At 39.3% G+C, this 18,724-nt stretch overlaps 1 protein-coding gene across 2 annotated transcripts in view; it reads left to right on the top strand.

The window, feature by feature from the left end:
• The window catches only part of GK5 (glycerol kinase 5), a 66,563-nt gene that overhangs the window by 15,710 nt on the left and 32,129 nt on the right, over positions 1 to 18,724 (top strand). For both annotated transcript variants that reach the window (XM_015131926.3, NM_001261112.1), the window contains 2 exon segments: positions 4,047 to 4,140; positions 15,799 to 15,930. In XM_015131926.3, the coding sequence (XP_014987412.1) occupies positions 4,047 to 4,140; positions 15,799 to 15,930 (226 nt within the window).

The following is an 18,724-nucleotide window of genomic DNA, read 5'->3' as shown; positions in this document are numbered from 1 at the left end:
CACTGTGTCTCTTGAGGGAGATTTCTGCCAGCTAACTTCAGATCAGGGTGTGTGCCAATTAGCAACACAAACTGTGAGTCACGGGAACTGGGATTCACTCTTAACTGTTTGAGGGCTCACAAGGAGTAATGCACTGTGCTGGGGGCTGCACTGCATATACAGATGAATAAGAATACCAGCCCTAATTTACAATCTCATTATGTAGGTACACAAATTACTCTATATTCCCATTGCACAAAATAGATTTTTATTGTAGTATTTGATACTTACATTAATGAGTCATACCAACTACTTATGACATAAAATATATTAAGAGCCACAGAATGGTGTAAAGTGTTAGAAGGGTTTAAGACAATTAATTTACAGTATTGCCATTTACACTTTTCCTTCATTTTTCCTTGTATTGTTGATAGAGATAAACCCAAGTCAATGCTGAGTGAATATTAGAATATATGCTATTACTTGAAAATCAGTATTCTAGATTGTCTTGTTCCATGTTATAAATTAATGAGGCCACTTTCATCTTGTGATTTTCTCTCTCCCCCTCATTGTTCTTCAGTCACACTAGCTTTTCAGTTCCTCTAAGACATGCTTCATCTTGCTCTAGGACCTTTGAAGATATAGCACATTTTGTTGGGAATGTTCATACTTCTGATTCCTTCTCATCCTTCAGAGCTAAGATCCATTGTCATTTCTCAAGCCTTCCCTGACCACCACGCAGGGGCCATGTGTTGAATACTCTCATGGCACCTCTATTTATCCTTTATAGGGCGTATTCTGGCTGTAAGTGAGCAACTGAGTAATTGATTATTTGTTTAAATTCCCTGCTAGAAAATACAGTCATAAGAGCAAAAGTGCTATGTGTGTCTGTTCATAGCTGTGTACCCAACTCCTGGTACAAATTGCCTTATAAATATTTGCTGAAATCAGTGATTGAACATCAGATTTAAGTGTATAAGTATGTGTTATTGTAGAATGGGTCTGAAGAATTATATATCAATAGATTTTATCTTTATCAAACACAATCTGATCTTTGACAAAGGTGCTAAGACCAGCCAGTGGAAAAAGAATAGTTTTTTCAACAAATGGTGCTGGGAAAACTGAACATTCACATGCAAAAGAATTAAATTGGACCCTTACCTAATACTATTTACAAAAATGAACCCCAAAATGCATCAAAGACCTAAATGTAAAAGCTTTAACTCTAAACTAAAAACTCTTAGAAGAAAACAGGAGAAAATCATCATCATGACTTTGGATTTGGCAGTGATTCCTTAAATGACATCAAAAGCATAGTTAACGAAATAAAAAATAGATAAATTGGACTTTATATATCAAAGGACATTTATTTTTTCATCTGTTTATGATGATTAATTTTTCAGTTTTCTTAACTATTGGAACTCTCCAAAGTAGAAAAATTACCCTAAATTTAATTATAAATAATAAGTAAGCTACGTTAAAATTAATTTGATATAATGTGCAATTTGCATTTAAAAAATATGTCTGAAAAACTTTAGTCATTGATATCTAATGTGCAGTTAGACTTCAGAAAACCACCTGCAGCATGTAACATGGAAGATGTGCATCTTGGTAGGTTTGGTTTGTAATTTCATCCAAGATGGAGGACTAAAACAATAGGAAATCACTCCTCTGATTTGTACTCATGATAATGGTGACCATTTGGATTTCTAAAGGGAAGAGAAGTAACATGCTCATGATCTAGGTAAATGTTGCGATTTCCATTAATAAAGGTAAAAAACAGGACCCTATCAACAGAGTGAAAAGACAACTCATGGAATGGGAGAAAATATTTGCAAACTGTAACCTCCAAGCATGTAACATATTAATCCCTAATCCCTAGTAAGGGATTAATATCTAGAATATGTAAATAATTCCTACAATTCAACAACAAGAAAACAACAATTCAGTTAATAAATGGACAGAGGACTTCAGTAATATACAGATGGTCAGTAAGCACACACAGAGATGCTCAATGTCATTAGTAATTAGGGAATTGCAAATTAAAACCATAATGAGATACCACTTCACACCCACTAGAATGGTGATAATTTTTAAAAAAGAAAGATAAGTGCTGGTGAGGATTTGGAAAAATTGGAACCCTCGTACATTGTTGGTAGAAATGTAAAATTGTGCAATGACTGTGGAAAACAGTTTGCCAGTTCCTCAAAAAGAAACATAGAATTACTATATGACCCAGCAGTTCCACGCCTGGGTATATACCTAAAAAAAATTGAAAACAAAGACTCAAACAGATACTTCACACCAGTATTAAAGCAGCAGTAATCACAATAGCCAAAGGGTAGAAAGAACCCGTGTGTACCAACAGATGAAGTGATAAACAATATGTAGTATATAAATACAGTGAAATATTGTTCAGCCATAAAATGGAATAAAGTTCTGATACATGCTACAACATGGATCAATCTAGAAAACATTATACTAAGTGAAGTAAGCCAAATATAAAAGAACAAATATTGTATAATTCTACTTATATATGATCTACCTGGAATAGGCAAATGTAGAGAGACTGAAAATAGAATAGGGGCTATAAGGGATGGGGTGAGGAAGGAATGGGGAATGATTTCCTAATTGTTACAGAGCTTCTCTTTGGGGTGATGAGAGTTTTAGAAACAGTGGTGATGGTTGCACAATGTTGTGAATGTACTTACTGCCACTGAATTGTACATGTAAAATAAGGTAAAATGGTAAATCTCATATTATGTATATTTTGCCACAATTTTTTTTTTTTTTTTTTTTTTTTTTTTTTGAGACGGAGTCTCGCTCTGCCGCCCAGGCTGGAGTGTAGTGGCCGGATCTCAGCTCACTGCAAGCTCCGCCTCCCGGGTTCACGCCATTCTCCTGCCTCAGCCTCCCGAGTAGCTGGGACTACAGGCGCCCGCCACCTCGCCCGGCTAGTTTTCTGTATTTTTTTTTAGTAGAGACGGGGTTTCACCGTGTCGGCCAGGGCGGTCTCGATCTCCTGACCTCGTGATCCGCCCGTCTCGGCCTCCCAAAGTGCTGGGATTACAGGCTTGAGCCACCGCGCCCGGCCCACAATTTTTTTTTTTTAAGTTAAGTATTAGAGAGTGCAATGGCAAGCTGTTAAAGTAATAGACCATGGGATCTGGGAAAGTAACCAAAGTTAGAAGTGGTTGGTCGGAAGAAAAGGGAATGTTTGAGGGATTAAAGGTTGCAGTGAGTTGGAAGGCCAGGTGTTTAAGGAGTAAGATTGAGAAAACTGAAAACTTTTATTCCTATGTGCTGACTAATATTGGAACATTAGACTTTCAGTGGTAGAACATGTAAAGGTGAGGATATAACCTTGGGTGTGGAATGCTTAAGTAGAGTAGAGAACGAGTCTTAGTAATTGAACATGGTTCAAGTCACACAGGAGGAGGCCTGGAGTTGGGGTAGAAAGCAAGCTTGACTTGGATGTTGATTGGTAGATGCCAGTGGTTGATTTGCAGGAGCCTCAAAGGAAAAATGATTTTTTTTTTTTTTTTTACTTCTGTATTTCTTAGCTCTGTACTTTTATTGTAGTATTGACCCAAGGTTTATTGAATTTCTATTTATTGGAGAGATTTTGGTAAGCCTGTTAGGTTGCCAATGGCTAAGCCAATCCTAAAGTTAACTGGTGTAGAACTAGGCTCAGGCAATATTTCAGCTCTTCCACAGGTCAGAGGTTTTTATTGGATTATGTGTATCAGGATAAGTGCAATAAAGGGGAATAGTGTTGGCTTTAAAAAAATCTGCCTTTAAAGTGTGTAGAGCAGGTCTTCAAAGGCCTTTTCCTTAGTTAGTTTTGGTATTGGAAGTATATACATTTCATACTATATGTCACATAATTGTTGTGCAGTGTTGATTCAACTTATAAAATCCAGAAGAAATCATTCAGAAAGGCACATCTAACTAAATTATACTTTGCAATTATAGTATGGCCTCTAATTTTGTTTTCTCTTATGGTACATCTTTAACATAGTCTCTGATTTATGCTGGGTCTCAAAATACTGTTTTATTCTTTCTAGGAAAACAGGAAATCATTTTCACAACTTTATAAGTTGGCAAGACTTAAGAGCTGCTGAACTTGTAAAATCTTGGAATAATTCTCTTCTAATGAAGGTAATCTATTTCTTCTGTGATTTGGATATTATTTTGTTTTTCTGTAAATGTCCCTTAATTGTAGACTTAATTATATTATTTCCCACCTATTTTGTTTTAGGACATTAAGAAGACATATGCACACACTCCCCATTCCAGTGAAGTTTAATAATAGTCAATCAAAGGTGTATGTGGTAGACTTCGATACTTGTACCTCAGGAAGTTCTAAGGAGGTTTGTGGTGGACCAGAGTTTCACATGTTAGTGAGAATTTGTGTTTCTGTTCTTGAGAAATGGAAAAGATACAGACTAGATGAATGAAGAGCCCAAATTTCGTCTTTCATAAAAGCTCAGGATGGATATTGAGATATTATAGATAACTAGCAGACTATTACAAGCTCAACACTTTGGAAGGCTGAGGCAGGGGAATTGCTTGAGACCAGAAGTTCAAGACCAGCTTAGGAAATATGCTAAGACCTCATCTCTACAAATAATGCAAAATTAGCTGAACATGGTGGTATGGACCTGTAGTCCCTGCTACTTGGTAGGCTGCAGTGAGAGGATTGTTTGAGCCCAGGAGTTCAAGGCTGCAGTGATTGCCACTGCACTCCAGGGCACTCTGTCTGGGTGACACAGTGAGATCCTATCTCAAAGCCAATAACACCAAATTATGCCTGATACATAGTAGGCATCAGTAAATGACAATGATGATGGTGACAGTGACAATAGCAACATCATGAAATCATCTGTTCTGTTATTTGTCTCAAATTTGCCCTCACTCCTGAATGTGAGATTACCGAATCAAAGGGTAAACACAGTTTTCCAGCTCTTTAAATGGTGTCAGACCTACAGTATTTTATGTCATAATCAATATTCCACATTAATTATTTTATTTTATTTTATTTTTATTTATTTATTTTTAGATGGAGTCTTGCTCTGTCGCCCAGGCTGGAGTGCAGTGGCGTGATCTCGGCTCACTGCAACCTCTGCCTCCTGGGTTCACGTGATTCTCCTGCCTCAGCCTCTCAAGTAGCTGGGACTACAGGCATGTGCCACCATGCCCAGCTAATTTTTTGTATTTTTAATAGAGACGGGGTTTCACTGTATTAGTCAGGATAGTCTCGATCTCCTGACCTGTGATCCACCCGCCTTGGCCTCCCAAAGTGCTGGGATTACAGGCGTGAGCCACCACGCTTGGCCCATATTAATTATTTTAATACTTCTAATGCCTCACAGTTAGATGCCTTCTCTGCTAGTGTACTGGTACCAGATGGAGCCCAGGGGAGTGTCTAGAGCATCAGTTTTACTTGATAAGTATTTGATGATATTAATTTAATATAAAACAAATATGAATATATTATAGAATGTAATAGCAATGCATAAGTGAAACAATTTTGCCAGAATCTCACCTGAATTGATTATCCTTTTTGACAGTTTAATATAGAAAAATGTACCTTGCTGCAGTAACTTGTGAGAGGTGCTGTTAACAAGAAGGACACAGTAATTAAGGGAGTTAAAAGTGGTTATAAGGAAATGTCATGAACCCTCAAAGTATAATTTAAATTATGCAATTTATAATCTATAATTTTATATCTTAATATATAATTTTAGTTAATAGTTCATCAGACATTCTTTTTATTTATTTATTTTTTTGATTTATTGTTTTTTTTTTGAGACAGAGTCTCGCTTAGTCGCCCAGGCTGGAGTGCAATGGCGCGATCTCGGCTCACTGCAAGCTCCGCCTCCCGGGTTCACGCCATTCTCCTGCCTCAGCCTCCCGAGTAGCTGGGACTACAGGCGCCCGCCGCCTCGCCCGGCTAATTTTTTGCATTTTTAGTAGAGACGGGGTTTCACCGTGTTAGCCAGGATGGTCTCGATCTCCTGACCTCGTGATCCGCCCGCCTCGGCCTCCCAAAGTGCTGGGATTACAGGCGTGAGCCACCGCGCCCGGCCCAGACATTCTTTAAGTTAGTCATTGAGGTGTTTAACACTTTTATTGCTTTGAAAAAATATTGTAATTTGAAAAGAAAAATTGTGATTTTAAAACATTTACTTCCATAATATGTCTCATATTTCAGATCTTTTTTTGTTTGTTTGTTTTGAGACAGAGTCTCCCTCTGTCACACAGGCTGGAGTGCAGTGGTGCAATCTCAGCCCACTGCAACCTCCACCTCCCAAGTTCAAGCAATTCTCCTTCCTCAACCTCCTGGGTAGCTGAGATTACAGGCGCATGCCACCATGCCTGGCTAATTTTTGTGTTTTTAGTAGAGACAGGCTTTCATCATGTTGGTCAGGCTGGTCTTGAACTCCTGGCCTCACGTGATCCGCCTGCCTCAGCCCCCTAAAGTGCTGTAATTACAGGTCTGAACCACCATGTCTAGCCTCAGATTTCAAATCATAATGCAGAACTGTGACCTCAAGCACAAAACTGAGCATTTAAAGTACTTTTGTCTACTTGATGTTGAACATGCGCAGATGAAAGTTTTGGTTCTCTTAGCAAAAAAATTTACACAAACACAGGCTTTCACAGTTTAGCACACATAATTCTAGAGCCTGTCCTGGCAGTGAAGGAGCCCCACTTTGCAGTCATCCCTTTCCAGTTGCTAATGGTTTGACTGTGACCCTTGGAAATGTTTAGTGTTTTTACCAGCAGCAATGTCATTAATTTGGCCAAGGCTAGTCCGAAGCAAAATGGTGTGTTTGCAATCTCTTGCCACTGTTGCTTTCCTCTAGTCTCCCCAGATGCCCGGTCTTCCTCTTACTGTTGTTCTTATTCTTGCCTAATGATTGCTAAGGCTTTCTTCTCTTTGCTGTTAGCATAAAAGCCCAACTCCTTACCAAGGTTTGGCTCTTTCTGCAGTTCTGACCACTTCCTAGACCTCTTTCTTTCTGAAGTTGCTGAAGATTAGCAACTCCATCTTTGCCAGCCTGTTTCGTTCTTGTAGCACTCAAGCCCTTTCTTACCTTAAGGCCATTGTACATACATGGGGTCTCTCTGCCGTCATGGCTGGATCTTTCTCATCCTTTAGGGTCCAGCTCATGTGGCACATCTGGGAGCCCTTCCCTGCCACCCTACTTAAAGGAACCCCCTTGCCCTCAATCTCTTATGTTGCCCTTTGTTTCCTTCATTGTACTTACTAAATTTCAAAGATTCTGAGATATACATTTTTTAAACTGGAAATTAAATGGAAATAATTATAGATTCACATGCAGTTGTAAGAAACAGTACAAAGATCCCTTAGACTATTTGCGCTTTCTCCCAATGGTAACATTTTGAAAAACTATAGCATAACATCACAACCAGGACACTGACATTAATACAATTCATATATTTTATTAGGATTTCCCCAGTTTTACTGTATATTCATCTGTATGTGCGTGTGTATGTGTATGTGGGTAAATTCTATACAATTTTTTCCTATCTGTAGGTTTATCTGTTCCTATCTGAACAGTTCCATCACTACAATGATCTCTTGTGTTGTTCTTTTATAACTATATGCACCACTCTCCTCTACACCTCCCTACCCTCTCTCATTCCTAGCTCTTGGCAACCACTAATCTGTCTTCCATTTTTAAAAAGTTCTAATTTGAAAAATGTTATAGACATAGGATTATACTTTTAAATATATAACCTTTGGGATTTGCTTTTTTCACTTAGTATAATTCCCTGGAGATTCATTCAAGTTGTTGCCTGTATCAGTAGTTTGTTCCTTGCTATTGCTGAGTTGTATTCAATAGTACAGCTGTATCACAGTTTATTTAACTATTCACTTGTTGAAGGACATCTGTGCTGATTCTAGTTTTTGGCTATTAAAAATAAAGCTTTTATGAATGTTCTTTGTGTAGAATTTTCTGTGAATGTAATTTTTCATTTCTCTGGGATAAAAACCTCAAGGTCATATGGTAATGCAGGTTTTCTTTTGTAAGAAACTGCCAAACTATTTTGAAGAGTGACTATACCATTTACTTTCCCATCAGCAATGTATAAGTTATATTTTAACATCTCTGAAATCAGGATGCATTTCTTAGTAGCATGTTAAATAATGATTCATTTTACAGTCTGTCTTCTTAAATCATCTTATTTATTGACTTGATTGCTTGTTTGTCTTCTCACTAGAATGTAAATTTTAAAAAAACAAGAATTCTGCCCATATTGTTCAATTTGTTTTTATAAGGCCTCGCAACAGTCCTTAGTATGCTAGAAGTTACTCAGTAAATACTCATTAGATATATGAATGAAGATGCTAGTTGTTTATATGTTGTCTGCAAGTGCAGGTATTGGAGCTTGTAATATTTTTGTATGACCTCCCCACACATTCCGAGTATCTACATTTTAACAGAAGATCTCAGAAGTGTCCTAAATCTAATTTTTTATGAGAATAGTGTAGTGTGTATAAAGAGGAATAGCCCATTTCAGTTTAAATTATTTCTTATAACAAATCAGAAGAAGGCTTATGGGTGGTCACTTTAAATACTTTTAAAAAGTCTTATGTTTTAATAAATAATGTGGGTTGGGTGGTTCCAAGATGGCCAAATAGGAACAGCTCCAGGCTACAGGTCCCAGAGTGAGTGATGCAGAAGATGACTGATTTCTGTATTTCCAACTGAGGTACCAGGTTCATCTCACTGGGGTGTGTTGGACAGTGGGTGCAGGACAGTGCGTGCAGCCCACCGAGCGAGAGCCGAAGCAGGGCAAGGCATAGCCTCACTCAGGAAGCACAAGGGGTAAGGGAATTCCCTTTCCTAGCCAAGGGAAACCGTGACACACAGCACCCAGAAAATCAGGTCACTCCCTCCCTAATACTGCGCTTTTCCAAGGGTCTTAGCAAACGGCACACCAGGAGACTATATCCGGCGCCTGGCTCGGAGGGTCCCACGCCCACGGAGCCTCCCTCATTGCTAGTACAGCAGTCTGAGATCTAACTGCAAGGCGGCAGCAAGGCTGGGAGAGGGGCACCCGCCATTGCTGAGGCTTGAGTAGGTAAACAAAGTGGCCTGGAAGCTCGAACTGGGTGGAGCCCACCGCAGCTCAAAGAGGCCTGCCTGCCTCTGTAGACTCTACCTCTGGGGACAGGGCATAGCCAAACAAAAGGCAGCAGAAACCCCTGCAGATTTAAATGTCCCTGTCTGACAGCTTTGAAGAGAGTAGTGGTTCTCCCAGCACGGAGTTTGAGATCTGAGAATGGACAGACTGCCTCCTCAAGTGGGTCCCTGACCCCCGAGTAGCCTAACTGGGAGGCATCCCCCAGTAGGGGCAGACTGATACCTACACGGCCGGGTACCCCTCTGAGACGAAGCTTCCAGAGGAACGATCAGACAGCAGCATTTACTGTTGAGCAATATTCACTCTTCTGCAGCCTCCACTGCTGATACCCAGGCAAACAGGGTCTGGAGTGGACCTCCAGCAAACTCCAACAGACCTGCAGCTGAGGTCCTGACTGTTAGAAGGAAAAGTAACAAACAGAAAGGACATCCACACCAAAACCCCATCTGTACGTCACCATCATCAAAGACCAAAGGTAGATAACACCACAAAGATGGGGAAAAAACGGAGCAGAAAAGCTGAAAATTCTAAAAATCAGAGTGCCTCCCTTCCTCCAAAGGAATGCAGCTCCTCGCCAGCAATGGAACAAAGCTGGATGGAGAATGACTTTGACGAGTTGAGAGAAGAAGGCTTCAGACAATCAAACTTCTCTGAGCTAAAGGAGGAGGTTCGAACCCATCACAAAGCAGCTAAAAACCTTGGAAAAAGATTAGATGAATAGCTAACTAGAATAACCAATGTAGAGAAGTCCTTAAATGACCTGATGGAGCTGAAAACCATGGCACAAGAACTACGTGACGAATGCACAAGCTTCAGTAACCGATTTGATCAACTGGAAGAAAGGGTATCAGTGATTGAAGATCAGGTGAATGAAATGAAGCGAGAAGAGAAGGTTAGAGAAAAAAGAGTAAAAAGAAATGAACAAAGCCTCCAAGAAATATGAGACTATGTGAAAAGACCAAATCTACATCTGATTGGTGTACCTGAAAGTGATGGGGAGAATGGAACCAAGTTGGAACACACTCTTCAGGATATTATCCAGGAGAACTTCCCCAACCTAGCAAGGCAGGCCAACATTCAAATTCAGGAAATACAGAGAACGCCACAAAGATACTCCTCAAGAAGAGCAACTCCAAGACACATAATTGTCAGATTCATCAAAGCTGAAATGAAGGAAAAAATGTTAAGGGCAGCCAGAGAGAAAGATCAGGTTACCCACCAAGGGAAGCCCATCAGACTAACAGCGGATCTCTCGGCAGAAACTCTACAAGCCAGAAGAGAGTGGGGGCCACTATTCAACACTCTTAAAGCAAAGAATTTTCAACCCAGAATTTCATATCCAACCAAACTAAGTTTCATAAGTGAAGGAGAAATAAAATTCTTTACAGACAAGCAAATGCTGAGAGATTTTGTCACCACCAGGCCTGCCCTACAAGAGCTCCTGAAGGAAGCACTAAACATGGAAAGGAACAACTGGTACCAGCCACTGCAAAAACATGCCAAAATGTAAAGACCAGGAGGAAGAAACTGCATCAACTAATGAGCAAAATAACCAGCTAACATCATAATGACAGGATCAAATTTACACATAACAATATTAACCTTAAATGTAAATGGGCTAAATGCTCCAATTAAAAGACACAGATTGGCAAATTGGCAGATTGGATAAAGAGTCAAGACCCATCAGTGTGCTGTATTCAGGAGACCCATCTCATGTGCACAGACACACATAGGCTCAAAATAAACCGATGGAGGAAGATCTACCAAGCAAATGGAAAACAAAAAAAGGCAGGGGTTGCAATCCTAGTCTCCGATAAAACAGACTTTAAACCATCAAAGATCAAAAGAATCAAATAGATGCAATAAAAAATGATAAAGGAGATATCACCACCGACCCCACAGAAATACAAACTACCATCAGAGAATACTATAAACACCTCCATGCAAATTAACTAGAAAATCTAGAAGAAATGGATAAATTTCTGGACACATACACTCTCCCAAGACTGAACCAGGAAGAAGTTGAATCCCTGAATAGACCAATAACAGGCTCTGAAATAGAGGCAATAATTAATAGCCTACCAACAAAAAAAGTCCAGGACCAGGCGGATTCACAGCCAAATTCTACCAGAGATACAAGGAGGAGCTGGTACCATTCCTTCTGAAACTATTCCAATCAATAGAAAAAGAGGGAATCCTCCCTAACTCATTTTATGAGGCCAGCATCATCCTGAGACCAAAGCCTGGCAGAGACACAACAACAAAAAAGAGAATTTTAGACCAATATTCCTCATGAATATCGATGCGAAAATCCTCAATAAAATACTGGCAAACCGAGTCCAGCAGCACATCAAAAAGCTTATCCGCTATGATCAAGTGGGCTTCATCCCTGGGATGCAAGGCTGGTTCAACATACACAAATCAGTAAATGTAATCCATCATATCAACAGAACTAAAGACAAAAACCACATGATTATCTCAATAGATGCAGAAAAGGCCTTTGACAAAATTCAACAGCCCTTCATGCGAAAAGCTCTCAATAAATTCGGTGTTGATGGAACGTATCTCAAACTAATAAGAGCTATTTATGACAAGCCCACAGCCAATATCATACTGAATGGGCAAAAACTGGAAGCATTCTCTTTGAAAACTGGCACAAGACAGGGATGCTCTCTCTCACTACTCCTATTCAACATAGTGTTGGAAGTTCTGGCCAGGAAATTCAGGCAGGAGAAAGAAATAAAGGGTATTCAATTAGGAAAAGAGGAAGTCAAATTGTCCCTGTTTGCAAATGACATGATTATATATTTAGAAAACCCCATTGTCTCAGCCCAAAATCTCCTTAAGCTGATAAGCAACTTCAGCAAAGTCTCAGGATACAAAATCAATGTGCAAAAATCACAAGCATTCCTATACACCAATAATAGACAAACAGAGAGCCAAATCATGAGTGAACTCCCATTCATAATTGCTTCAAATAGAATAAAATACCTATGAATCCAACTTACAAGGGATGTGAAGGACCTCTTCAAGGAGAACTACAAACCACTGCTCAGTGAAATAAAAGAGGACACAAACAAATGGAAGATCATTCCATGCTCATGCATGGGAAGAATCAGTATCATGAAAATGGCCATATTGCCCAAGGTAATTTATAGGTTCAATGCCATCACCATTAAGCTACCAATGACTTCCTTCACAGAATTGGAAATAACTACTTTAAAGTTCATATGGAACCAAAAAAGAACCTGCATCGCCAAGACAATCCTAAGCCGAAAGAACAAAGCTGGAGGCATCACGCTACCTGACTTCAAACTATACTATACGGCTACAGTAACCAAAACAGCATGGTACTGGTACCAAAACAGAGATATAGACCAATGGAACAGAACAGAGCCTTCAGAAATAATACCACACATCTACAACTATCTGATCTTTGACAAACCTGACAAAAACAGGAGATGGGGAAAGTATTCCCTATTTAATAAATGGTGCTGGGAAAATTGGATAGCCATAAGTAGAAAGCTGAAACTGGATCCCTTCCTTACACCTTATACGAAAATTAATTCAAGATGGATTAGAGATTTAAATGTTAGACCTAAAACCATAAAAACCCTAGAAGAAAACCTAGGCAATACCATTCAGGACATAGGCATGGGCAAGGGCTTCATGTCTAAAACACCAAAAGCAATGGCCACAGAAGCCAAACTTGACAAATGGGATCTAATTAAACTAAAGAGCTTCTGCACAGCAAAAGAAACTACCATCAGAGTGAATAGGCAACCTACAGAATGGGAGAACATTTTTGCAATCTACTCATCTGACAAAGGGCTAATATCCAGAACCTACGAAGAACTCAAACATATTTGCAAGAAAAAAACAACCCCATCAAAAAGTGGGCAAAGGATATGAACAGACATTTCTCAAAAGAAGACATTTATACAGCCAACAGACACATGAAAAAATGCTCATCATCACTCACCATCAGAGAAATGCAAATCAAAACCACAATGAGATACCATCTCATACCAGTTAGAATGGCGATCATTAAAAAATCAGGAAACAGCAGGTGCTGGAGAGGATGTGGAGAAACAGGAACACTTTTACACTGTTGGTGGGACTGTAAACTAGTTCAACCATTGTGGAAAACAGTGTGGCGATTCCTCAAGGATCTAGAACTAGAAATACCATTTGACCCAGCCATCCCATTATGGGGTATATACCCAAAGGATTATAAATCATGCTGCTATCAAGACACGTGCACACATGTGTTTATTGTGGCACTATTCATAATAGCAAAGACTTGGAACCAACCCAAAGGTCCGTCAGTGACAGACTGGATTAAGAAAATGTGGCACATATACACCATGGAATACTGTGCAGTCGTAAAAAAGGATGAGTTCATGTCCTTTGTAGGGACATGGATGCAGCTGGAAACCATCATTCTCAGCAAACTATGGCAAGGACAGAAAACCAAACACCGCATGTTCTCACTCATAGGTGGGAATTGAACAGTGAGAACACTTGGACACAGGAAGGGGAACATCACATACCAGGGCCTGTCGTGCTGTGGGGGAAGGGGGAGGGATACCATTAGGAGATACACCTAATGTAAATGAAGCATTAATGGGTGCAGCACACCAACATGGCACATGTATACATATATAACAAACTTGCACGTTGTGCACATGTACCCTAGAACTTAAAGTATAATTTAAAAAACAAAAGAAAACAAAACAGAAAAATAAATAATGTGAAAAATTTATATGCCATGTAAAATATAAAGAAATGACCAGGCGCGGTGGTTCACGCCTGTAATCCCAGCACTTTGGGAGGCTGGCGTGGGCGGATCACCTGAATTCAGGAGTTCGGGACCAGCCTGGCCAACATGGTGAAACCCCATCTCTACTAAAAGTACAAAAATTAGCCAGGCGTGGTGGTCCACATCTGTTATCCCAGCTACTTGGGAGGGTAAGGGAGGAGAATTGCTTGAACCTCAGAGGTGGAGGTTGCATTGCGCTGAGATTGCACCATTGCACTCCAGCACTCTAAGCAAAAAAATGTAAGCCTGGGGAACAGAGTGAGACTCTGTCTCAAAAAACCAAAAAACCAAAAACCATATGTATGTGTGTGTGTGTGTGTGTGTATATATATATATATATAAAAATGAAGAAAATGTGAGCACTGAATAAGATGAGAAGGAAGTTAAAAGGACAAGACTGAAAAAGAGAACCGAGTGTACAAATTTTCTTAATTGATGTGTTATCAATTAAAAGTGAAAGAAAAAAATGTTTATTACTATTTTTCACAAATAAACCAAAATCTTTAAATTTATTTTGGGGAGTGAGGTAGGATTAACAAAAGTGGGTAAGTTCAACAAGAAATGGGCAATATTTCATAAGTGTTTTGTAAAACATCAGTTTCATAAGTTGAAGTGTCCGTCTACATCCCTGTAGTGTGTGGCAGGATAGGTTTTTTTTTTTTTTTTTTTTCACCCAGTATGTCTTAAAGACCTTAAAACTCAAAGCTTGTTTTCTGTATACCTAAGGCTTTTTGTAAATTAAAGATTTTGCTTATGTTTGATCTTTGATCATTAGATAAGTATAGGTAGTATTAAATAAAATCATACAACCGGATTTTAAAAATTTCTGTCTGTGTTAGAATTTCTAATAGGAATTTCTAACTTAATTTCTAATAGGAAAGAAAAAAGCCAATAAAAGCTCATCCTTCATTGTCTAGTATTAAGAGTTCTCAGGTCTTTGATTCATAGAGACAGCTTGAAGCTAAGATATAAGATTATGATTAATGTGAAAATATTTGGACTATGAGCCTTTAAAATCAAAGATTAGCTGATAACTTCGTATAGATGTTATTACTATTGGAATACTAGTGAATTAATGCTATTCTACTAAATAGTATAGATTTATCTGGGAGGCCTGCAATAAACTTAAAGTGTACATATCCCACTGAAATAAGAATACTACAAATATAGCCTCCTTCCTAGATTCTCTCCCTTCACTATCATAGTTAAAAATAGGTAGCGAGGGCCGGGCGCGGTGGCTCAAGCCTGTAATCCCAGCACTTTGGGAGGCCGAGGCGGGCGGATCACAAGGTCAGGAGATCGAGACCACAGTGAAACCCCGTCTCTACTAAAAATACAAAAAATTAGCCGGGCGCGGTGGCGGGCGCCTGTAGTCCCAGCTACTCAGGAGGCTGAGGCAGGAGAATGGCGGGAACCCGGGAGGCGGAGCTTGCAGTGAGCCGAGATCGCGCCACTGCACTCCAGCCTGGGCAACAGCGTGAGACTCCGTCTCAAAAAAAAAAAAAAAAAAAAAAAAAAAAAAAAAAATAGGTAGCGAGGTGAAATATAGTTGTTTTTTTTTTTAAAGTTTATAATAAGTACCTGAGCATCTGGTGTTTGCTAAAGTAATTCAAAGTAGGTATGTTGCATTTCATATGTTAGCATACAAACTGCCTATTTAGGATAATATTGCTGTTTTTTATTAAGTGCAGAAAACACTATTATAAGTAGTTAAATGACTTGTTACTGGGTTTGTTTGCATGTATATAGAATTGATGTGGAAATTTTAAACACTATTAAATGCATTTTCCTAAAATATGTTTTTTAAAATACAGATATTTCACAGTTCTTGCCGAGTGCTTCACTTTTTCACTAGAAGTAAACGACTTTTTGCAGCCAGTTTGTTCACTTTCACAACCCAGCAGACGTCTTTGAGATTGGTCTGGATTTTACAGAACCTGATTGAGGTAAGAAAATACTGTGTGTGTGTGTAAACCATATGAAGACTCCGGGGAAGAAAAAATTAAAGGAATAAAGATAGTAATTTGATTATTTGAGGAAAAATTGTCTACCACATATTGGAATGGAAGACAATGTGGCATCTTGTTTTTGTTTGTTTGTTTGTTTTGCTTTTTTTTTTTTTTTTTTTGAGACAGAGTTTTGCTCTTGTTGCTCAGGCTGAAGTGCAATGGCACGATCTCAGCTCACTGCAATCTCTGGCTCCCAGGTTCAAGTGATTCTCCTGCCACAGCCTCCGGAGTACCTGGGATTACAGGTGCCCACCACCACACCCAGCTAATTTTTTGTATTTTTTGTAGAGACGAGATTTCACCATGTTGGCCAGGCTGGTCACAAACTCCTGACCTCAGGTGATCCATCTGCCTCAGCCTCTCAAAGTGCTGGGATTACAGGCGTGAGCCACCATATGGATTACAGGCATGAGCCATATCTTTGATTTATATCAGTGGAATTCTTTTGTGTCAGACTCCTTTTGCTCAACATCATGTTTTTGACATATAGCAATGTTGTGTGTAAATTACTTTGCTTATATTTTCATTGCTATTTGCTGTTCAATGTATGATTTTACCATAGTTTATTGTCTATTCTATTCATGTACATTTGGGTTATTTCCTGTTTTTAGCTGTTATGATTAATGCATCTCTTGGTGTATATGTAATTGCTATGTCTATACATAGGAATGGAATTTTTAGGGCATGAATGTTTATATATGTCTTCACTTTTTTTTTTTTTTTTTTTTGAGATGGAGTCTCACTCTGTCACCCAGGCTGGAGTGCAATGTGTGATCTCGGCTCACTGTAACTTCTGCCTCCCAGGTTCAAGCGATTCTCCTGCCTCAGCCTCCTGAATAGCTGGGATTACAGGCGCAGGCCATCATGCCCAGCTAGTTTTTGTATTTTTAGTAGAGATGGGGTTTCACCATGTTGGCCAGGCTGGTCTTGAACTCCTGACCTCATGATCCGCCCGCCTCGGCCTCCGAAAGTGCTAGGATTACAAGCATGAGTCACCACGCCCAGCCATATATCTTTATCTTTAATGGATAATGTCAAAACACTTTTGCAAAGTGATAATAAGAATTTACACACTCTCTATCAGTATGTGATCAGAGGACTTTTTATTTCATTTACGATTGTAATTGACATTGTTAGTTTTTTATATTTTAGCCATCCTAGTTGGTAAGTAATAATATCTGAGTGTGATATTAGACTGGATAAAAAAACAAGATCTAACTATATGTTGTCTATAAGGGGCACACTTTAGATTTAAAAAATATAAAGAGGTTAAAAGTGAGTGGAAAAGATATGTAAACAGTCACTGTATCATGTAAACAGTTACATATATCATGTAAACAGTCACTATAAGAAACCGGAGTGGCCGGGCGCGGTGGCTCACGCCTGTAATCCCTGCACTTTGGGAGGCCGAGGCGGGCGGATCACGAGGTCAGTAGATCGAGACCATCCTGGCTAACACGGTGAAACCCCGTCTCTACTAAAATACAAAAAATTAGCCGGGCGCGGTGGCGGGTCCCTGTGGTCCCAGCTACTTGGGAGGCTGAGGCAGGAGAATGGCGCAAACCCGGGAGGCGGAGCTTGCAGTGAGCCGAGATGGTGCCACTGCACTCCAGCCTGGGCGACAGAGTGAAGACTCCGCCTCAAAAAAAAAAAAAAAAAAAAAAAAGAAACCGGAGTGGTTATATTAACATCAGACAGTATAGACTTTAAAACAAAAATATGTTACTAGAGATAAAAAGGGAATTTTACAATGATAAGATGGTCAATTCATCATAAATATATAACAGTTATAAACACCTAATAACAGAGGTCCACACTACATGAAGCAAAAATGGACAGAATTGAAGGGAAAAATAGACAGTCGAGCAGGAGAGTTGGAGACTTCAGTGCCCCACTTTCTTTTTTTTTTTTCCTTTTTTTTTTTGAGACGGAATCTCGCTCTGTCACCCAGGCTGGAGTGCAGTGGCATGATCTCGGCTCACTGCGAGCTCCAGCTCCTGGGTTCACGTCATTCTTCTGCCTCAGCCTCCCAGGTAGCTGGGACTACAGGAGCCCGCCACCACGCCCGGCTAATTTTTTGTATATTTAGTAGAGATGGGGTTTCACCGTGTTAGCCAGGAGAGTCTTGATCTCCTAACCTCATGATCCACCTGCCTCGGCCTCCCAAAGTGCTGGGATTACAGGCGAGAGCCACTGTGCTTGGCCCTCACTTTCAGTAATGAATAGAATAACTAGACAGAAGATTAACAAGGAAATAGAAAGTTGATTAACAGTAACAACTAACTAGACCTAACAGACATTTATAGAAAACTCTACCCAAGAACAGAATATACATTCTCCTGAAGTGTACATGGAACTTTCTCCAGGATAGATCATAGGCTAGGCCATACTACAAGCCTCAGTAAATTTAAAGGGATTGAAATCATATGAAGTCTGTTGTCTGACCATAAAGGCTTCAAATTAAAAGTAACAGAAAAAACTTGGGAAGTTCTAAAATACATGAAGATTAAACAACATACTTAAAAATAACCAATGGGTCCAAGAAGAAATCGTAAGAGAAAATTAAGAAATACTTTGAGATGAATGAAAATAAGATACAACATACCAAAACTTATTAGATGCAGATAAAGTACTTAGAAGGAAATTTATAGTAAGACTATATTACATGTAGAAGAGTATATTTAAAAAGAAGAAAAATATCAAGTCAATAATCTACCATTCTACCTTACGA

Source organism: Macaca mulatta, chromosome 2 (genome assembly GCF_049350105.2).
Source record: "Macaca mulatta isolate MMU2019108-1 chromosome 2, T2T-MMU8v2.0, whole genome shotgun sequence".
Taxonomy (NCBI): Eukaryota; Metazoa; Chordata; class Mammalia; order Primates; family Cercopithecidae; genus Macaca; species Macaca mulatta.
This window is presented reverse-complemented; position numbering and strand designations above follow the sequence as displayed.